Source organism: Cetorhinus maximus, chromosome 5, assembly GCF_964194155.1.
Source record: "Cetorhinus maximus chromosome 5, sCetMax3.hap1.1, whole genome shotgun sequence".
In the NCBI taxonomy this organism is placed as follows: Eukaryota; Metazoa; Chordata; class Chondrichthyes; order Lamniformes; family Cetorhinidae; genus Cetorhinus; species Cetorhinus maximus.
The window spans coordinates 9,194,059-9,214,013 of NC_135883.1; the positions used below are offsets into that span (position 1 = coordinate 9,194,059).

Sequence of the window (19,955 nt, forward strand, 5' to 3'; positions counted from 1 at the left end):
CTTAATCCTGACTTGTACCTTGTAGATGGTGGACAGGCTTTGGGGAGTCAGGAGGTGAGTTACTCAGTGCAGAATTCCCAGCCTCTGACCTCCTCTTGTAGCCACAGTATTTATATGGCTAGTGCAGTTCAATTTCTAGTCAATGGTAACCCCCAGTGATGGTGATAGTGGGCGATTCAGCGATGGATGTGGCAGTACTGCAGAGCTAAGCTGATCTGTTGGTTGTGGGATTGCTTAGCTATCTATCGCACAGTGATTGCACTGCTTGGCATGCAAGTAGTGCTGTGCTGTAGCTTGACTAGGTTGATACCTCAAATTTAGATATGCCCGGTTCTGCTCCTGGGGTGTGGAACTGGGAGGTAATATTAGAGGGAAACCAAAGTGAACAGAGAACTAGGAGAGTAAAAATAGCATTAGTGTAGTAAAAAGGGAGGTATTAGGTGGGGTCAGAGTAAGAGGGAATATAATATGGGAGGGAATTTTCCATTTTGTAGACTAAGTGAAGTGGCAGGCAGGAAAGTCTTGTCTTCCCTGCTGGGCGGTGGAATGGCTGAACACGAGTGATCTTCTGCTTTTCAGCTCATCGGTTGTGCATCAGCAAGGAGCTCGGCGAATCTCATGGCCGGGTGGGCAGGACTTTGCCCACCCTACTGTTACCTCATGGAGTCGAAGGTCCTGACGCCCTACTTAAACCCCACCCAGACGGACATTCACTCACTGCAGGCCAGGGGTCCTGTTGCACAGGGAATCCATGGCGCTGAGGAGAACAAAACCATCAGCACCACCTTTCAGCAAAGCCTCCCTGGGGATTCTCCTCCAGGCCATCTAGGAAAGGTGGGGGGAGTTCTCTTTCCTGGGGTGGGGAGCAGGAGGCCCTCCCACCTGACCACCCGGCCTGGGACGAGGCTGCCGCGAAGGTTAGCATCTGCGGCGAACAAAAAAATGACCTCCCTGCAGTGCCGCAGAAGGACGAATGATTTCTCCGTTCCGCCAGGGTAAGTGAAACTTCTACTCACTCCAAAATTACACTCTCATTAGGGCATCAGGCATTCTAAGGGTTAGAGTCCACAGCGATGTCACACACGGCCATCAGATGGGACATCAGCGCTGGTTGTTTGCCAGCCACTTTAAGCTCACCATCTCGTGTAAGACCCTGCAATAACAGCCCTTACTGTGGGCAACCCCACAACACAACAGGCATGTCTCTTTCTGAAGTGCTCTTTCATCCACAGTGCTCACAATCAATCCCTCGGTCTTTATGCAGGACAAGGTCTCCCATAACAAAAAGGAGAGCGTCATGACTGGCGGGGGGAAGCCCGAAGTTGAGGACACTCTCGCCATTCGAGGAACAGGCCGCTGAGCTGGCTGGTGAGGATAGGGATCGATCCTGCACAGAAGATGAGATTGGCCTCCCCCAACAAGCTACTGAGGGTGTATCCAGCACACATCAGTAACATGCAGACAGATATGAGCGATCTTTAGTGTACAAGCCAGACTAGTCAATCACTATTTCTCTCTTCTCTTTATCCTAGGTATCAGCAAGGAAAGAGGGAGGATGCCCTCCTCCAAATAACTCAGCCCCAGGCTACGTCTGTGGAGGAAGCAGGCCTGCCCTCTGATGAAGAACCATCACTGCGTTCACCTGCACCCTCCATCAGCACAGAAACAAACAACACGGTGGGACCTAGTTTTAGAGTAGGTCAGGTTCACAGTCTGGTGATCACCTCATAGACATGGGTCCACAGCAGGTGGAGGCAGTGGCAGCCAAGGTCTCTGACACTCAGAGGACTGCTGGAGGCCAGGCCCCTGCTGACACCCAGTCCAATGATAAGCTCCTGAAATCGGCCTTAAGAGACATGTTGGAGATGCAGGGACAGGCAGGGGAACATCAGGCAGCGTTGTCAGAGGCTGTCAGCAGACTGGAAAGAAGGATGGAGGAGTCGGTCCATGTCCTGTCTGACGTCGTAGCTTTGGTTATGCGAGCGCATCGACGTTTCCATGGGAAGGGTGGTGACCGCCTTGGAGATCCAGGTCGAGCAGTTTCTGCCGGATTTGAGCTTTGACCTGCACTCCATCATTCTAGCCATAGGTATGTTCCAGCAGTGGCTGGGCAAGAGGGAGATGGGACACCTTGACATCCCTCCAGGTACCCCTTCTCCTCAAGGAGTCAGGGAGGGGCCCATCAGGCACCCAAAGGGAGGAGCAGCATTAGCCAGGCATTCCAGGGTCTTCAACCCAGGTGCTCCTAGGGTGTCCTGCGGCTCCAACTCCCCTCCGCCAGTGACCCCATCAACTCCAACAGGTCAGGCCGAGTAGGGTGCACTTGCCCCAGAGCAGGAGACCCTTATCAATCCGGGGCCCTCAAGGCCTCGGGCCAACAGAGGATGCCTGCCGAAGTAATCTCAGACAACAGGGCATAGCAGTCAGCGGGCAGCCTCTGCCTCTGGTGTGGATGTCACCTAGGCATAGTGGAAAGGTGAGAAAAATTAAAATGTTTTGATTTCAAACTGTTGGCATAGGTGTTCACTTATTGTATATGCCAGTCACTTGTGTAAATATGTTTTGCATTATCTTACTGCAAGTCTCATGGATTCAATGGATATTCAATGTGCTCATTCAAGAGTCAAACATGTATCCCACCCCCCCCATCCCCCATGAACTCCCACCTGGATCCTCAGTTGCATTAATTCTCACACAATCTCACCAAAGCCTTTACTTCCACATCTGTGGCATCAGAAAAGACACATTATATGTGACAACGATGGCTGGCCAATACACCTGTCAGCTTTAGATGTCAGGCAGACATTATTTGTGCTCAGGAGAATTGCTCCTCCAGGTTAGTGATTATTCTACTGCTGTCACACTGATGTCTGCTTTTTGTGGGCCACCCAATTATCTGTCGCAACTAACATTATAATCGTTTCTCCAAAGTGTATTCTGCAATGGCGTTTACTTTATGAGAGTGAGTATTTGGAAAAAGTAGTATCAAATGTTGAATACCATAGGCTTCCAAACCTCTCTTGTCTTCACGCTTAAGGCTGAACATTACTCCATTCTTAGTTCCCATTCTCCCCAGGCATGATGCTGAACTAGGGAACTAAAGATCAATTGAGAAAATTACAAACGTCTGCCAGAGGGGCAAGCGTGTGATGTCAGTGTGTGCTCATCTTGTCTCCTGACCTGTGAGGATCTTACCTTGCTCCTGGAATGGCTGTTTAGGGGTGCTTCATGTGATCCTTGTGTAAAGACACAGCACACGCTCTATAGGGAATTCATTGCATGACAGTGCACTAACTGGCTTAGGGTATATAGAAAGGATTGGCCTTTGTGAGCTGGACAATGTTGAGGATTGCCATGCCCTGAGAGCAATGCTTTTGCACATCTCCTAAGTCCTCAGCAGGATCTGTGAAGGGAAGAAGTTGTCATTTGCTGCTGTGTCAATATCGACTGGGTCACGTTTCTCCCTAAAGCAAAGGCTTCTGATGATTGTGGGGTCCTGAGTATTTGTAGCTAATCAAACCATGGTTCTGGTGAGGCACTGTCTGAGGACAATGCAAACAAACCTCACAGCTTTGAGTGTATGACGTAGAGATACAGGTCATTGCTTCCTGATGTGCAAAGGGCTATTAGGGTTGATGCCTCAGTATTATGCATCCATGAGAGCTGGCAATGGGAGAAATGGAGTTCTCTGGATGTTGCTCCCTCTTGAGATGTCCAAACCCAAACCATTGAAGAATGTTGTTTTTTTGGTTCAGACTGCCTTACTAAGTTGGTGTCACACTGACATGAATGTATCCATGTGTGAATTGGCTTTTCAGCTGCTTGAAAGCTGCCATGCCCACTACCTTGGTTGAAAGGACTGTACTATGTGGCGTTGCTTAAGGACGTGTGCTAAAGGGGCGCTAATCATATCCCACGGTGGCCACATGTTGCCAAGGCTACTGCGTCTTCCAAGGATGACCCCATTGTTAGGGCATAAGGTGACATATGCTGCTCCTGTGAGCATTGTGAGATTCCTGACCTTTCCTGAGATGTTCATGCTGAGATCGAAGGTGTTGCATCCCCTGCATCGAAGGCTGAAGAGAACGTTGAATATGAAAACTTGTCTTCACCTCATTCCTCCTGGGGCTTGGTAGTTATGAGGCTGTCACGGGCACATATGCTGCATTGTGCCTGGCAATGGCATCCTCATGTACATCGTCTGAATCCTCACCCCGTTCAGAGTCATCCCCTTCCATGTCCTCCTCATCTGAAGAGATGTCTAGTTCCTCAATATCTCCCTCTGGCAACACAACCCCCCTCAGCTGAGTGCTGGACTCGAGAGTCTGATGCACAATGAATGAGCTTTTCCCCTTTACTAATGGTGCACATTCAGGTGAGAATCCATGAGGTTTTGGTGCTGCAGTGCAGTTAGGCTTAATGGCCACCTGATCCTCACAGAGACATGTGAAACAAATCAAACAAGCAAGGGCCATTGAAAGGGCATCCTATTAATTTTCACATTCAGAGGGGAAGTGAAAAAACAAATAAGAGAAACAAGGAGAAAGCATGAGAAGAGACTGGCAGCTAATATAAAAGGGAATGCCAGAGTCTTCTATAGGCATATAAATACTAAAAAGGTGGTAAAAGGAGGAGTGGGCCACTTATGGACCAAAAAGGGAATTTATGCACTGAGGCGAAAGGCATGGCTGAGTTACTAAATGCATCAGCCTTGAGCAAGGAAGAAGGAAGCAGATACTGCTGAAGTCATAGTGAAAGAGAAGGTAGTTGACACATTTAGTGGGCTAAAGAAGGGACTGGCTGTACTTAAAGTTGATAAGTCACAAAGACCGGGTTAGATGTATTCAAGGTTAGAGGGGCTGGCAATGGCAGCAAGGAGCATGTACTTGTTGGCCTGTCACAGGTTGACAGCATTCACCACCTCATCACTAACGCTCCACCAGTGCCCACTGAATTGAGAATCAAGGGCATGCCCATGCCCTTGCCCATGCCAAGATAATTCAGTCCAGAGCTAGGACTTGTAGGCTCAGAGCTGCATGAGGCCATCCTGCAAGTCCACCTGCAGTCGGCCCCACCAAACGTCAGCAGCCTTCTACCTGTAATGCTACAGCCACTGGGGTGGCACTGTGTAGGAGCACTAGGACAGGCAAAGGTACAGGGAAGATAGGCATTAAGGGAATGTACAAGAGTTGTCTTTTGTATGGAATATTAGATGGTTTTATTTATAGATTGATTTATGCTTTGGAATGTTTGTTTTGTGATGGCCCATATTTCAGGATTTTGGGCAAGTGAACACTATGATGATCAGGGACAGAGAGAAGGCAAGGTGTGAGACTGTTAACTGGTGATTGGGGATTGAGTTTGCATTCACTGCGACACTGTCAGATGAGCCAATGACGGACAGCCTGGTCAGAAAGGGATTATATTGGTTGTTCGTCCCTTCCTCCATCTCCACCTCTTCCTCCTCCTGCACATGCTCCTCCTCAACTCACCATTTACCTGGTGGCAAGGGCTATGCCTCAGGATCATGAGGTTGTGTAGGACGCAGCAGACAACTACAAACTGTGACAAATGTGCTGGAGGTAACTACAGGGCTCCTCCAGGGTGGTCCAGGCAGTGGAAGCTTTGCTTCAGGACCCAAATGGTCTGCTTGATTATATTTTGTGGCACAGTATGGCTTTAATTCTATGCATTCTGCCTATTTGCACACCAAAATCACGAGCCAGGTATTCAGCAGATAGCCCTTGCCACCCAGTAGCCATTCTCTGCTTTCTCGTGGTGGATCAAATGCTGATGATACAGTGATCTGATGCAGAATAAAGGCAGCTTGGCCCTTGCCAGGATGCCAGGCATTGGCCTGTGTGATGCACTGTGTATGGTTGCGTACCAGCTGGACAGAGAGAGTGGTAGAACTCACACTCAGCATGTAGAACCGGCGACATGTGCACAACCAATAGCCCACAGCATGGAACCGTTTCATATTTGTGCTATCCGCTTCTCTCTGGAAAGAGAGAAGGCAATACATTCCCTGTCTTTGCAGACAGAGCATCAGTGACCTCTCTTATAATGGAGTAGATGGTGAACCGCAAATGCTGCAGATACTCCTGTTCCAGTCTGGAAGGAGCCCGACACAAAGAGGTTCATGGCCAAGGTCACCTTTACAGCCACTGACCAGGCCATATTCACTCCGCTGAGGCTGCAGGTCTGCATGCACCAGGTGGCAGGCATCAGTCAGCACCTCCCTTGTGAAACAGGAGTGTCACACACGCTGCTCCTCATGAGCTAGAATCATTCCCTGAAGACCCTCGTTGAATATGCACTCCTGTTGAGAGCCCTTCTGCTCCTCCTCCTCTTCCCACTCCGAACAGTTTGTTCTCCTCAGAGACAGCTTTGCTCATTCTCCCTGTCATGCTGCAAGTCAAGGGATAGAGAAACTACAACAAGTGCCCTGAGCAGAACCATTGAATTGAGAATCAAGGCTTTCACCATGTGCCACATCACCCCCTCCAGACATCCCCAACTTAAAGTAGCAGTACAAACCTCAAAGCACATCTTCTAACTCAGCAACAATCATTAGGGATCAATCAGCAACTAACCTGAAAGTAGTTATTGACCCCTTTAAATAAAGCTGGTGTGGGGAGGAGTCCATCTTGCTGCTGAGTGCACATTCAGCTGTATAAGGTTAAGAGCAGGAGCATTGAGGTCGAAAATAGCACTCTTTGAATCAAATCAGCATCACATGCTGACTGATGTCACAATCTGCCCAACCGCAAAAGTCTGGTGCACAGTCCTAGCACCTGCACTAATGATCTACCCAAAATAGCATTTGGCTCAGTCCCAGCCAGAAATGTGGATGCCATGTTGGACCTGAAATGGTGCATGTAATGCTGGAAGCACGTGTGCTATACAACTAAACTTTGAGACCTGGATTTCCCAATGATACATTGCAAGGAAAACTGTAAATTTAATGTAATACTTTGTCAAACATTATGGTTTCTTTTTACTAAGTTAAAACACATTTCACCAACTAATGGCCGAATAATCTGCTCCCATTGGCGGCGGGCGTGTTTGGTGGCGTGATTGGGCAATATGGCAGGAAGGCCAAAAATTGGTTTTACGCCATCGTAAAACCAGTTGTGATCGTCCACTCCACCCGTCAATGGTGGACTGCGTTTCCCGTCAATGGTAGACCGCATTTCCCGTCAATGGTGGACCGTGTTTCCCGTCAATGGTGGACCGCATTTCCCGCCACCACCCTTTGGGAACCTAGTTTCAATACTTTAGCATCTCATTATAAGCTCTGCTCACCGGAATCATCCCACCACGCTGGATCATTTGGGCATGTTGGTGTGATTCTACGCCGACGTGTTTCACAACTGTACATAAGTGACATGCACCTGGCAAGTTACACTTCACTTAAGACTTCATGGTTACTTTGCCTACCTTGCTTTGGTCAGCACTCGTGGTCATCAGCTCCAGGCTTTGCAGACAGCACTACATCACTTTTAGGGGGACTCATGGGCAGGTCTCTGCCTACCAAACCAGCCATAAGGCAGGAGTGGCTTTTCAATGACTGCAAGGCTAGGGCTTGCTTGGGAAAGGGGGAGAAGTAGCCTCAGGCAAGCGAAGAGGCTGCAGGGCGAGGGCTGTTCTGGGAAATGGGTGTATCCCGGAGTGTGGGTATGTGGGGGCACATGTTGAACTGTGCAAGTGGCCTCAAGATAGTGAGGGCTGAGGAGGCAGTCTCCAGAGGAGATGAGGCCAGATGGAGATGTGAGGGTGTGGGTGAGAGAGTGAGTGGTGATGTCCCTTGAGCTGGCAGTGAGTGAGATGCCAGTGAATGTGTGATGGGCTTGTGAGTGTGAGTTTTGATGAGATGGTGGCCTTACCCTGGCAGCATGGATGAGATCATTCATCCTCTTTCTGCACTGGATGGCCAACCCCTTCTGTGTAGCATTGGCACTGACAACTACTGCCACCGTCTCCCAAGCCGGAGTGGTGAGATTGTTGGACCTCCTGCAGCCAGAGCGGGGTAGAGGACATCACATTGGGCCTCTGAAAGGCATTCCAGTGATGGGCTACTGAACTCCTCCTGGCTTTCAGGGCCATGTCTTCACTGGAGCAGTCCTGGGCTGCAAACATTGAGAACTGTGTGCACGGCTGCAGTTTAGATATGGCACCCGGAGTGAGGAAACAGTGAGGTAACAGCATGGCGGGTGATTCAGAGGCTGCCCGCCAGCGAGATGGCGCGTTTCCTGTGGCTGCACACGATATGGCGTGAAAACCCGCCATTGCGGCCGGCAGGTAAAATGTTGTTTTTCACGCCCACTAGCGCACTTGGTGCAATCCTGGGACGATTCCACCCTAAGCACTTTTTGTCAATTTCTCCACATCTAACGTTAAAACAAACTTGAGGCAATAGTTGAAATTAAATATCATAAAGTGCACTGCTTTTGAATTCTATTCATGTTCCTATAATAATTGCCATAGACCGGGGTGTATAAGTTGATCTTTGAAGCTTCCAAAAATCCTTCCAAAAATAGGGATCAACTTATACACTGAATATAAAGTGTGAACTGCCAGTGTGGGTGAGGATGCCTGGCATTTTGAAATGTGAAAAAAACCCATTGATAATTCATATTAAATTAATGTGGCTTGGTTTATTGAATAAATTGAATGTACAAAGATGCCTTTAGCCGCATTGAAAGCTTTGTAAAACCATGAAATTCATTATCTTCGGCATCTGATGGATTTGTTCGAATTCATTCTGAGTCACTTTGGCTATGGCGTCATCATAGGGATCCCACTCTGATTTTGTGCTTTCTCTTTCAGAACCAACCCTCCGCAACAAATTGCCTTCCTCTCCATCCACTGAATTGGATAATCTGCACTTGTTGAACTATCTGATGACACCTGGTGCACTAACAGCATCCCACAATTTGATAATGAAACCGCACAAAACATCAAGTGGAGCATTGTGCATATTTCCACACGGTGAAGGATTCTTCTCTGTCAACCACCCACCTATTCCAGTCAGTGCAAACATGATCCTTGAATTGCTTTTGGAAGCACACAAGGTTGAACTATGAATGTTAGACCCCCTGATATAACTGCAATGTGGGCATTGTTTCTTTACAGGTGCCTCGTGATCTCATTGGTTATATGGGATCTGAACATGTTCCACACTAATAAGCTGTATTCCTTGTGTAGGCCACCGGGGTGCCTATTCTGCATATTATCGATCCACAACCACGCTCCATTCTCATCCATCCAACTGTTGTTACAGACGTGCACATAAACTCCTGCAGGGAACTTGATGTTTGGCATGGTTTTACCTATAGGCTTTAATCATGCAGCCCATTCTGCATTTTGTCTTCTTAAGCCCTGTTGTTTTCACTAAAACTATTTTCAAACCTTTCCACTGCACAGTTTGGCTGCTGGGGATATTGACATTCATGGGCACTTCATCCAAGTGGCTGATGTGACTATTTATGCTGCTTTCTGATGATGAACCTGGTCATTTTGGTAACAAGGTATCTGAACAATCTTGGTCTTCTGTTGCAACATTAGATTGTTCCATTCCATAAAGTGGCGACACCAATTAGCTGTTGGTCTGAAATCTTTCCTGAGCTGAGTTTGATTTGGCTTTGACTAAAGTGCACGTATAGACATTGCATTTCTGGTGATGCCGATACACGCTCCTCACAATCAAGCCCATGGCAGGTCCTTGTTCTCATGGTGCACTTGGTCTTGGGCATCTTCTTACACCATTCTTGCACGAGTTTTTCCACTAACACTGAATTCCCTCACTGCAGGACATTATTCAATGAGCAGCAAATATTACAAGTTTTAGCTTGAAAGCAGCTTCGTACTTCATCCTTTTCGCTGGAAGATCCATTTATATTCATCGTTTGCCATGCCATGCACGGTCTGCTCTCTGTGGGTATGCCTTAAACTCCCGCACATCGTCTTCGCAACACAACCTGCTTGATCCCACACACACTTCTGAGACGAAAAATTGAGGCCGATTACTAATGCGAATGTAGCATTTTGTAGCTGAAAAGGGGGGCTGACTTATACACTGAGTATCTGCAAAAGCATGAGTTTTGACACTAAAAAATGGTATTGTCTTATATGCTGGGTTGACTTATAGGCAGAGATCTATGGTAATGTAAACCATTTTTTAAAATTCCAGCTTTTTTTAAAGATAACCTTGACATTGAATAGACCTATACTTTATGGATTCTGGCTTCCAATAGCTGAAAAAAATGTTCAATTTTTGATGGTCCAAATTTCAGCTGGGTGGACCTGATACAGTCAAAAAAGCATGAAGTTCAGATTTGAATTTGAACTTAGGCCATCTGAATTATAGTTGAATACTTAGCACTGCTCAAGTATCTTGATGTTTCCTTTGCTGTCATTTTTCTAATAAACTGCTTTGATCAGTACATTAGGACAATCAATTAGGACAAACATCTTTTTAAAAGAACGTTTAAACTGAAGGCCTTCAACAATGAAGCACTCACTTTAAATCTCCCAGCAATTCTTTCTTCATCTGCAGAGCTGTCATCATCATCTCCAATTTTGCCTCGATAAAGATTAAAAGTATGGAGCCAGTCTTCAAAGTTTCCAAACTCAGCTTCTAATTCCTTGTCATAAACCTGTGCATTGAAATAGAATGGTTAACCACAAAAGGCCTTATCCAAGTCTTTTTTTTCCCACTTCTCATCCTTCCTTGTGGTATGTCTGTTGTGGGCTTTTCTAAAGTTTCCAACAGCCCTGTCTATAACATGAGATGTTTGAGGGATGTGCATAATACCTAACAGGTTACTTACTATTTTCATACCATTGATGCATTTTGGTATTTTTCTAACTTCAATATTCAGGAGTTATTCACCTTTTCCATTCAAATAAGTTCAAAAGTTCCATTAAAAATAAATATTTCAGCAACTTTTGACATGAGCTGCTTACACACAGAATGAGAAATCCTTCAATATTATACTGTTGGAAAGTCTGTAGAAGTGAGTTGAAAAAATTATCTTCAATGTTAATAACTCTAGAAATGCATGGCATTTAGATCACTTTAACAGACAAATAGCCTATTTTAATTTGAGGTGCATATTGGACAATTGGCAGGTGGGGTGTACCCATCACTCACCTGCTTTGAGGCCTGAACAATTTTAAAGTGCCCATGAACGGACTATTCTACAAAGGCTTGTTATTTGTCCATTGGAGAATCACAAATGAGTGCAATCTTGTCATGACCCAATGTCCATACACTGGAACTATCCAGTAGTGGGAATTCAGGTTCTTTAGCCTAAGGGTACAGAGGGCATTTATAAAACCTTGCCCATTCTGGCTGAAATCCACCAGCAACACATAGAGTGCAAATCAAATCTAGGTTCTCTCTGGTATACATGGCTTAGTTCAATACTGCACTTATCAGTTGGGCTATTGATTAATCTGGGCCTTGTAATAGATCAGATAGAGTAGGATTCATCGTTCCATTCCTTGCATGAAGACAATAACTGCATGTGCAACTTCTAGGAAAAGGATGATGGTTTTCTTTCAGTCATTCAAAATTTTCAGAGCAACAATTTGAACTGAACATATTTCAATAACTTTTACACCCACTTACCTGTAGTTCATCAATTTTCAGCTTCTCCTTCTTTTCAACCATTTCAAGCTGCTTTTTCTTCTTTTCTTTCTCATGTGCTTTGGCCTTGTCTTTACTCTTGGACTGCTTTGTGCCTTTCATAGGAGAGTCATCAATTTTGAGATCTGAATGTAGAGGAGGGAGGGTGGACACAAAACACTCAAACATGAAAGGCATGAAAGTTGACACCTTGATTTTCGCTAGACTAGGAAGGAAACTACCATAGAGGGAGCTACATTCTAAAGCAAACTACTGATTCTAAAATGACAAACAGATCATAATGAAAAACTACTGATCCTAAAAGGACAAACAGATCATAATGAAAAACTACTGATCCTAAAATGACAAACAGACTCTAATGATATGGAACGTACAAAGAACAAGCAAACCATAGAAGGAAACAACGAGCCTTTGAAGAGGCTGGGAATTCTGCAATAACTAACTCACCTCCTGTCTCCCCAGAGCCTATCTATTATCTACAAGGCACAAATCAGGAGTGTGATGGAATACCCTACTTGCTTGGATGAGAGTAGCTCCAACAACACTCAAGAAGCTCGTCACCAACTACTACAAAGCGGCCCATTTGATTTGGCGTCCCATCTGACACCTGAAACATTCACTCCCTCCACCACCGATGCGCAGTGGCAACAGTGTATAACATCTGCAAGATGCACTGCAGCAACTCACGAAGGCTCCTTCAATAACACCTTCCAAATCCGCAACCTCTACTACCTGAAATAAACAACAGCATGGGAACACCACGACCTCAAATTCCCCTCCAAGTTTCACACCACCCTGATTCGGGAATATATCACCATTTCTTCACTGTCACTGGGTCAAAATCCTGGAACACCCTTCCTGACAGCGCTGTGGGTGTACATCAGATGGACTGCAGCGGTTCACCACCACCTTCTCAAGGTCAATTAAGGATAGGCCATAAATAGCCTTGCCAAGTGATGCAAAAATTTAAAAAAAAGCAAAGGAATGCCTAAATAAAACAAGGCAATGCCTTAACTATCTTGTTACAGATCCATACAACAAAAAGCTAATCAGTTTTCAGCAATTTCTTTCATAACTACTTTGCGAGCTGAGGCTTCAAAGAGAAACGGAGTGCCAGTGACTGTAAGAATGGGTCTAAATACCTCCTTCTAAATCTGGCTGCTTCTCTTCTAGTCACAAACACAGCCTAAGCCTTAGCACCACCTTTTCTCTGCATGTTCTGTTCTCATAGATAACAGCTTAAGCCTTGTCAGTGCCAACTTTCATGATGGTTCAGTAATGAGATGAGTGACAGATTCTGTCATGATAAAAATGGATAGAGAATGGGCAAAGCAAAGCACTCACAGTAAGCAGAAGTTTGGAGTTTTCAACAGTAGATGAGATTGACACACTCCCAGGCCAAACATATTGTTGAACACAGATGATCCTTATTAAAATATCCTATAAGTTCCTCCGTTAAAAATCCTACCACATCCAAAGAGGATTCTTATAGATGTTAGCACAATTTCAAAGACACACGGGAAAACAAAGAATGAATCCAACAGGATTTTTACAATGTCCGATATAAGACAATGTAAACTTATAGGATGATTTAATAAGGGACAACATGAATAAACGCATGAACACAATCCCAGCCTCTCAATAATATACTCTCATTTGTTAACATGGTCCCATCTGTAACATGTTCTTATCCATCACCGCATTCCCAGCTGATAACATATTTCTAGCCATTAACACACCATCAGCTGTTAACGCACTCCCATCAATTAACATGTCCCCAGTCTTGAGCATCCTGCTCCAGACCCTTTGCAATGTTCCCAACCCTGAGCATGCTCTTCACCCTTAACATCTTGCTCCTTAGCAAGCTCAAAGCCCTTAGCCTGCTCCCCAACCTTAACATCCTGTTCCCAGCACTCCACATGCTCTCCACCCTTAACATCCTGCTCCCAGCACTTTGCATGCTTCCCCACCACCTTAACATCCAGTTCCCAGCTCTTAACACGCTCCCAGCCCTTAGCATGCTCACTGCCCTTAACAGGCTCCCAGTCAATGTTGATTATCTACAGTACATTACATTTTCAGTGAAATAGCATACATATGTCACACACATGCACATATATGTCTGGGATAGCCGGTTTGTGGCTAACACCTTTGTTCAATTTCCATAAAGTGTAGGTGTAAATTTTTCCGGACCTAATTTACCCTCCGCTGCTATTTCCATGTCCTCCTTCTCCTCTGCCTCAGCTGCAGCTGCTTCCTGCTGTCGGAGACGCTAAAACGGAAGTTGCAAATCACATTGAATTTGAAGAAATGAACAACTATTGAAAGCATAAAAGTTAAATACTTTATATTTCTTGTCATTCACATTTTATGGTTATATGGTGGGGTTTGAGGAGGATATGGTTAAAACACTGGATACTGGTCGAACGCCACCTCCCTTCATGAAGGGGCTGTAAAAAACTCAAAACTGTACCCCCGTGAACTGGCTCCCAATCTCAGTCATGCTGCAATGGGGAGGCACAGAAAGGGGATTCCTACAGGGAGGAAGGCCTAGCGGACAGACACCTGGATTACTTAGAAATGCTATTTTCAGCAGTTTGTTTTAGAGCGTCTTTAAGGGAGAGCATGGAGCAGCTTGGCCGTCTTTCTTCAGTTAAAAATGGTGTGACATGAGCAAAAAAAAAAGTTACCAGTTACTTGTAATGACACAAATTTGATCCAAATTTGAAACATTGGGACATTCTGCAAGGTCCTATTGCATTCATTTTATCCACGATTAACATACGCAAAGGGGTCAGTAATGCAGCCCTTGTGCTGCAGGGTGAGAGAATTGAGATCTTTTAGATAATATATTAAACCAAGATTCCATCTGCTTGTTCAGGTGGATATAAAAGATCCCAAGGCACTGTTTGAAGAAGAGCAGAGTATGGGAGGGGGCTCTCTACCTGCATAATGGTTGGACCCCTGATTTGCAGGAAATGTGGATCCTTACTGAACCATGCGCTTCAGCTGTTATATTTTCTAGTTCCCATAAGTAAGAAATAATCACACTTTAGACTCAAAATGCTTCATTGGGTGTATTTCTTTCAGCTCTCCATTTGGCTGCAGAGTGGACTGATATATTGTTACTCAGCACATGTGTGACATTGAATGTGCCCCCTAGGGTATATATTCACATAACAATTAGTTTCTAGCTCTTTACGAGTAATACGGCAATATAACATAGACTATACGCATCAGAACACTAGTCTGTGCACCACTGTATTGTCATGAGCAACGCAATTCTGGAGTGCACCACGACTCAGGATGTTTTACATTACGTAATTGACACACGAATGTATTCTACAAATTTTCTTATTACACCACGTTGTACAATAATGTAACAAGCAAACTTCTAAATCAGTGCATACCTCCATGAGAGTTTCAATGGAGGCAAAATATTTTGACCACCAGTCCAGCATGCTTTCGTCAGGCTCCTCGTCTTCTATTTCCTCTCCCTTCTTTTTCTTCTTCTTTTTCACTTTCTCATCCTCGTTCTAGAGACAAGGAACACCACAGTTTGAGAAAGCTCACAATCAGTTGGACCAATGGAAGTTTTCCATCGTCAGCTCTCTGGTTTTCAGTGTTCATTCTTGATGGGATTATAATTATCTGTTGGTGGGGACATAAATCTCTTTGGCTGCCATTTTGTTTTCAGCAATGAAATTTAATAACACTATTCTGTCACTGAAATAGTTTGTAGAAAATAAAACTTGCCTAGCAAAAGGTTTGGACAATTGGTTGAATCATGGTGAATTTGATATTTTTTTTTTGTCCATTTCGAAATTTGAAATGCATATTTTGATTGTGTATTAAGTTGGTCTTTTTTTTTTATTCGCCCAGATATTTTCCATACAACCTCCCATCAGGTTTGGTTCTTTACTCAATAAAATGTTTAGTTGGGCCAGGGAGAGAGAGTTTCTTCTTCTGCTGACACGTGCAACAATTATTTGTCAGTGCGCTACAGATCTGGTGACCCTTTTTGTAAAAGAAACATTTAAGAAAAATTTAATGTTAAACCATGGCAAACTTTGCTATTTTATGCTTCATTATCACCATGAGTATAGGAGTTGGGATGTTATGGTGAGGTTGTATAAGACATTGGTGAGGCCAACTTTGGAGTATTGTGTGCAGTTCTGGTCGCCTAACTACAGGAAGGATACCAGTAAGATTGAAAGAGTGCAGAGAAGATTTACTAGGATGTTGCCAGGTCTTAAGGAGTTGAGTTACAGGGAAAGATTAAACAGGTTAGGACTTTATTCCTTGGAGCGTAGAAGGATGAGGGGAGATTTGATAGAAGTTTACAAAATTGCGAGGGGTATAGACAGAGTAAATGCGAGTAGGCTCTTTCCACTTAGATTAGGAGAGATAAACACGAGAGGACATGGCTTTAGGGTGAAAGGAGAAAGGTTTAGGGGGAACATTAGGGGGAACTTCTTCACTCAGAGAGTGGTGAGAGTGTGGAACGAGCTGCCATGTGACGTGGTAAATGCGGGCTCACTCTTAAGTTTTAAGAATAAATTGGATAGATACATGGATGGGAGAGGTCTGGAGGGTTATGGACTGGGTGCAGGTCAATGGGACTGGCGGAATAATATTTCGGCACAGACTAGAAGGGCCGAATGGCCTGTTTTCTGTGCTGTAGTGTTCTATGGTTCTGTTTCATTGTACAGGTACACCACTCCTAAGTGGGAGCAGTAACTTCTCATTGCATGCATTGATGGGATCCTGGATAAAGCCCTGAATCTCTGTTCATATGAGCCTGGCCGCAGTGTGTCTCCCCCCACCCCGGCCATTGTGGCAAGCCATTTAAATCTCCATTCAGTTTGGTGGGACCATAATATCCCACTGGGCTGCAGGGGCCTTAAAATAGTGAAAACAAAAATTGCTGCTCAGGCAATGAAGGGAAGAAATTTCTGTTGGATGACAAGTCCTGTATCTTTTATAGAAGTGCATAAAAGATGTGAGAACAACCTTCCCAGATACGGGAGCAGTATTCATTTCTTAAGATAAACTTGTGTGTTGTAGAGAGTTAAGAGTTATTAAAGGGAAAAGAGTGTTTGCTTCTCCCATTACAGTGGCCGGACATGCAATGACTTATCACTGCTGCAGTACTTCAACTTACCGTGTCAACCTTAACAACAGCATCGGAGTTCTGTCATCAAATGGAAACAAACAAAATAAGATGATGTCAGCACCACAAAATTAATAACACAAATATCATGAAACACTGTCCCCATCTTGATCAGAAAATGGAGCAAGAAAATAAGGAAACACAGATCCAAGTGGATAATAAAATATTTTTATACGTTTGGAAAACAAAAGCACTCACAAAAAGACGCTAAATTAAATTAAATTAAAGTGAGAATTCACACAAACGTGCTTTTGAGTATGAAGTATTGCTAGAGCCTGGTATTCTAAAACACAGTAAACCCACTGTCTGAAAACATTGTTAGAAGGGGGTCTGACATGTTGCTGCAGACCCTATGAACACCACAGAACTAAAACTCATAGACCAATGGACGGGTTCAGTTGGAGAGTTTTTACAGCAAAGTGCTAGGGTTCATCATGTTGGATGGAGCACATAATAGATGTGCCAACATTCCCATTTCACCTCACTGCTGACGACCAAAATTGATACTTTTATAATCCCGATCCTTTTTTACAGGTGCAAACACACTGGCCTTGTTGCTGGTCAGCAATCCCATCCATCACAGAGACAACATTAGCGTGTGATCTGCTTCTGGGCTTCTGCAAATGCCAGAGAATTAATCAGAGGGGGATGTGTGTGATTATCTTTCTGATTTTGACTTCGGACCCGACGTGTTTGCCAATACCAGGCCAGCAGATTTTGGGATTGCATGCACAGACCCCCTGCCCCTGTTCCACAAGTTCCCACTTAACCGCAACCATCCTTTACTTCTGAGCCAAGACAGTGAAAGCCGCTGTGGAGTTTGAAACACATCCTCATCTGACATATTCCACCAGCACAAGTCAACGGGACCAGCAGCAGAAGCAACTTGTCTGTTTTGTTTCCTTTCTTTTCTCTGGGAGGGTGAATACAGTGGCCTCACTGTTAGCCTGGCAGAGGCCAGGGTGATCCTGCAAGCTTTGAACCTGAGAAATTCCTGACCTGTAGGCCTAAAGACCAAGGCACGCAAATGGACTTAACCTGCCAGATGGAGCGAGAGCAGATTTGCTATGGCTACTGGTAGATCCCTCACGAGTGTGAGGGCCTCAGGGTTAGAGAGCCAACAACCAAAGGAGAGATGCTGAAGTGTTCTTTGAGGAGCCCGGAGAGTGTTCCCGCTCCTCCTGACCCACAAGGGTTGCTGAAACTAGGGGAGTTGGCAGATCCTGCCTCCATTTCACTGCTGAGTTTCCCGGCCCCTGGAATCCTGCACAGCAGCACTAAACTTTAAGTTGGGTTTTTCAATTGCATTGAAGGAGCCTGATTTAAATATTTTAAAAGGGTCTTGCCTTTCCACGGACGGAGAGTCAGACCCCTTAATATCCGTCGCTGTAAAGATAATGGCGGGTGCAGGGCATCGCACGCATTTTGCTTTGCAACGCCCATCCCCTTCTGGCCCCCACCCCGAACAATCTCCTGTCCCCATTGTGGGAGGGTTTCGTACTGAGGTCATACTTACAGCATCCAGCTTGACCACAGTCTCAATTTTCTTGACTGGAATCTCTGTTTCCATGTTGATGTTGATATCACCTGCAGGGCGAAAGAACGAGCCTCCGTTTGCCAATGCCTGGTATCCATTCATTAGCTTAGCTGAAGGGAAACCAGTGGAAATCCGGAAGACAGAGACAGACAGAAAAAAAGGACAAGGACAGAACAAGGAGAGAAAGGTTATCAGAACGTGGACGGAAATGATTCCAGAGGTCAGAGGTGAGACAAAAGTAAATCGCAAGCATCATGTGGGACGAGGTTCCCACTGAGATGTGACAAAATATGTGCCAGTCGAGAGGGATGCACTATCATTGGTAACAGTTTAATAATAGTCATGTAATCCTTTGAGAACTAATAATAAATGGTTCTTTATTTCGCTGCAGATGAGTGGAACTTCATGTTTAGAGACGCAATAACAAAAGTGCTCCTTTGCTTTACAATACAGGAGGCACTTAAGAGACCAAAGGGTGCTCCCCCGCTGCCCCCCAGACCACCATCCCACCTTATTCGAGGCAAGGTTCATATATTTCCAGGGATAAAAACAAAAAACCTGCGGATGCTGGAAATCCAAAACAAAAACAGAATTACCTGGAAAAACTCAGCAGGTCTGGCAGCATCGGCGGAGAAGAAAAGAGTTGACCTTTCGAGTCCTCATGACCCTTCTAAGGGCCTCAGAACAGAGCTGATGTTTCGAGTCCCCATGACCCTTAGAAGGGTCATGAGGACTCGAAACGTCAGCTTTGTTCTTCTCCGCCGATGCCGCCAGACCTGCTGAGTTTTTCCAGGTAATTCTGTTTTTGTTTCATATATTTCCTTGTGTGTTAAGTTGGTGTGTTACGTTTCAGCGTACGCTAATGAGCCTAGTTGGCAGTCATGCAGAGCTTTCACTTCTTTAGTCCAGTATGAGAAAGGATTGCAGTTTTACCGTTGATTTTTTGCAGTGTATATAGAAATGTCGGGGCAGGATTTTAAGTTGGGTGTGCAGGTGTGGTCGGCGGGGCCCCGGAGCGGCCGGGAAACAGGCCTCTGCCCTGCGATCGGGCCCCCCTGGCCGCGATTTCATGCTGGCTGACCAATCGACGGCCAGCCAGCGTGAAAGGCCGCGCTAAGAAAGGCTGGGCGCTGCCAAGGTGGGGGCAGGAGGAGGGTGAGCACTGAAGTCAGCACGAGCGTGAGGGAGCCCCACCACGGGGAAAGCTCCCTGAAGGCAGAGAGTTGTCCGGGGTGGGGGGGTGGGGGGAGGGGGCGCTGAAGAATTCAAATCCAACAATAACAGATATTAAAGTACGGAAAAAAAACGCACATACGTCAGAAACAGTCACCTGAACGTATGCAACATCAAAATGCTGTGCAAACGTTTTTATCTTTTAAAAATTAATATGGGAAACCTCATCCCGCCCTTGGATGAAGTTTCCTGAGAAAAGGAAAAGGCTGCCTGGCCGACTCGCCCGTCCGCCAACTGGACGGGCAGCGAAACATCGTGGTTGGTTAATATGTTAATGGCTTTTATAGGCCTCTTAATTGTTGGTGGGCGCACTGCCGACTCTTGCACGTGCCTACCGACCAAAATATCGCGCAAGT

The 19,955-nt window shown here is 45.3% G+C and overlaps 1 protein-coding gene across 4 annotated transcripts in view; it reads right to left on the reverse strand.

Annotated features, from left to right (window-relative positions):
• otofa (otoferlin a) overlaps positions 1–19,955 on the reverse strand; it is a 470,909-nt gene that overhangs the window by 73,609 nt on the left and 377,345 nt on the right. For 2 of the 4 annotated variants that reach the window (XM_078541508.1, XM_078541509.1), the window contains 6 exons: positions 18,346–18,416; positions 16,821–16,850; positions 15,067–15,192; positions 13,859–13,928; positions 11,639–11,751; positions 10,527–10,661 (listed from right to left, as the gene is read on the reverse strand). In XM_078541508.1, coding sequence (XP_078397634.1) covers positions 10,527–10,661; positions 11,639–11,751; positions 13,859–13,928; positions 15,067–15,192; positions 16,821–16,850; positions 18,346–18,416 — 545 coding nt within the window. Of the gene's footprint in view, positions 1–10,526; positions 10,662–11,638; positions 11,782–13,849; positions 13,929–15,066; positions 15,193–16,820; positions 16,851–18,345; positions 18,477–19,955 lie in introns of all 4 variants that reach the window. The other 2 variants (XM_078541506.1, XM_078541505.1) reach the window with 2 other exon arrangements.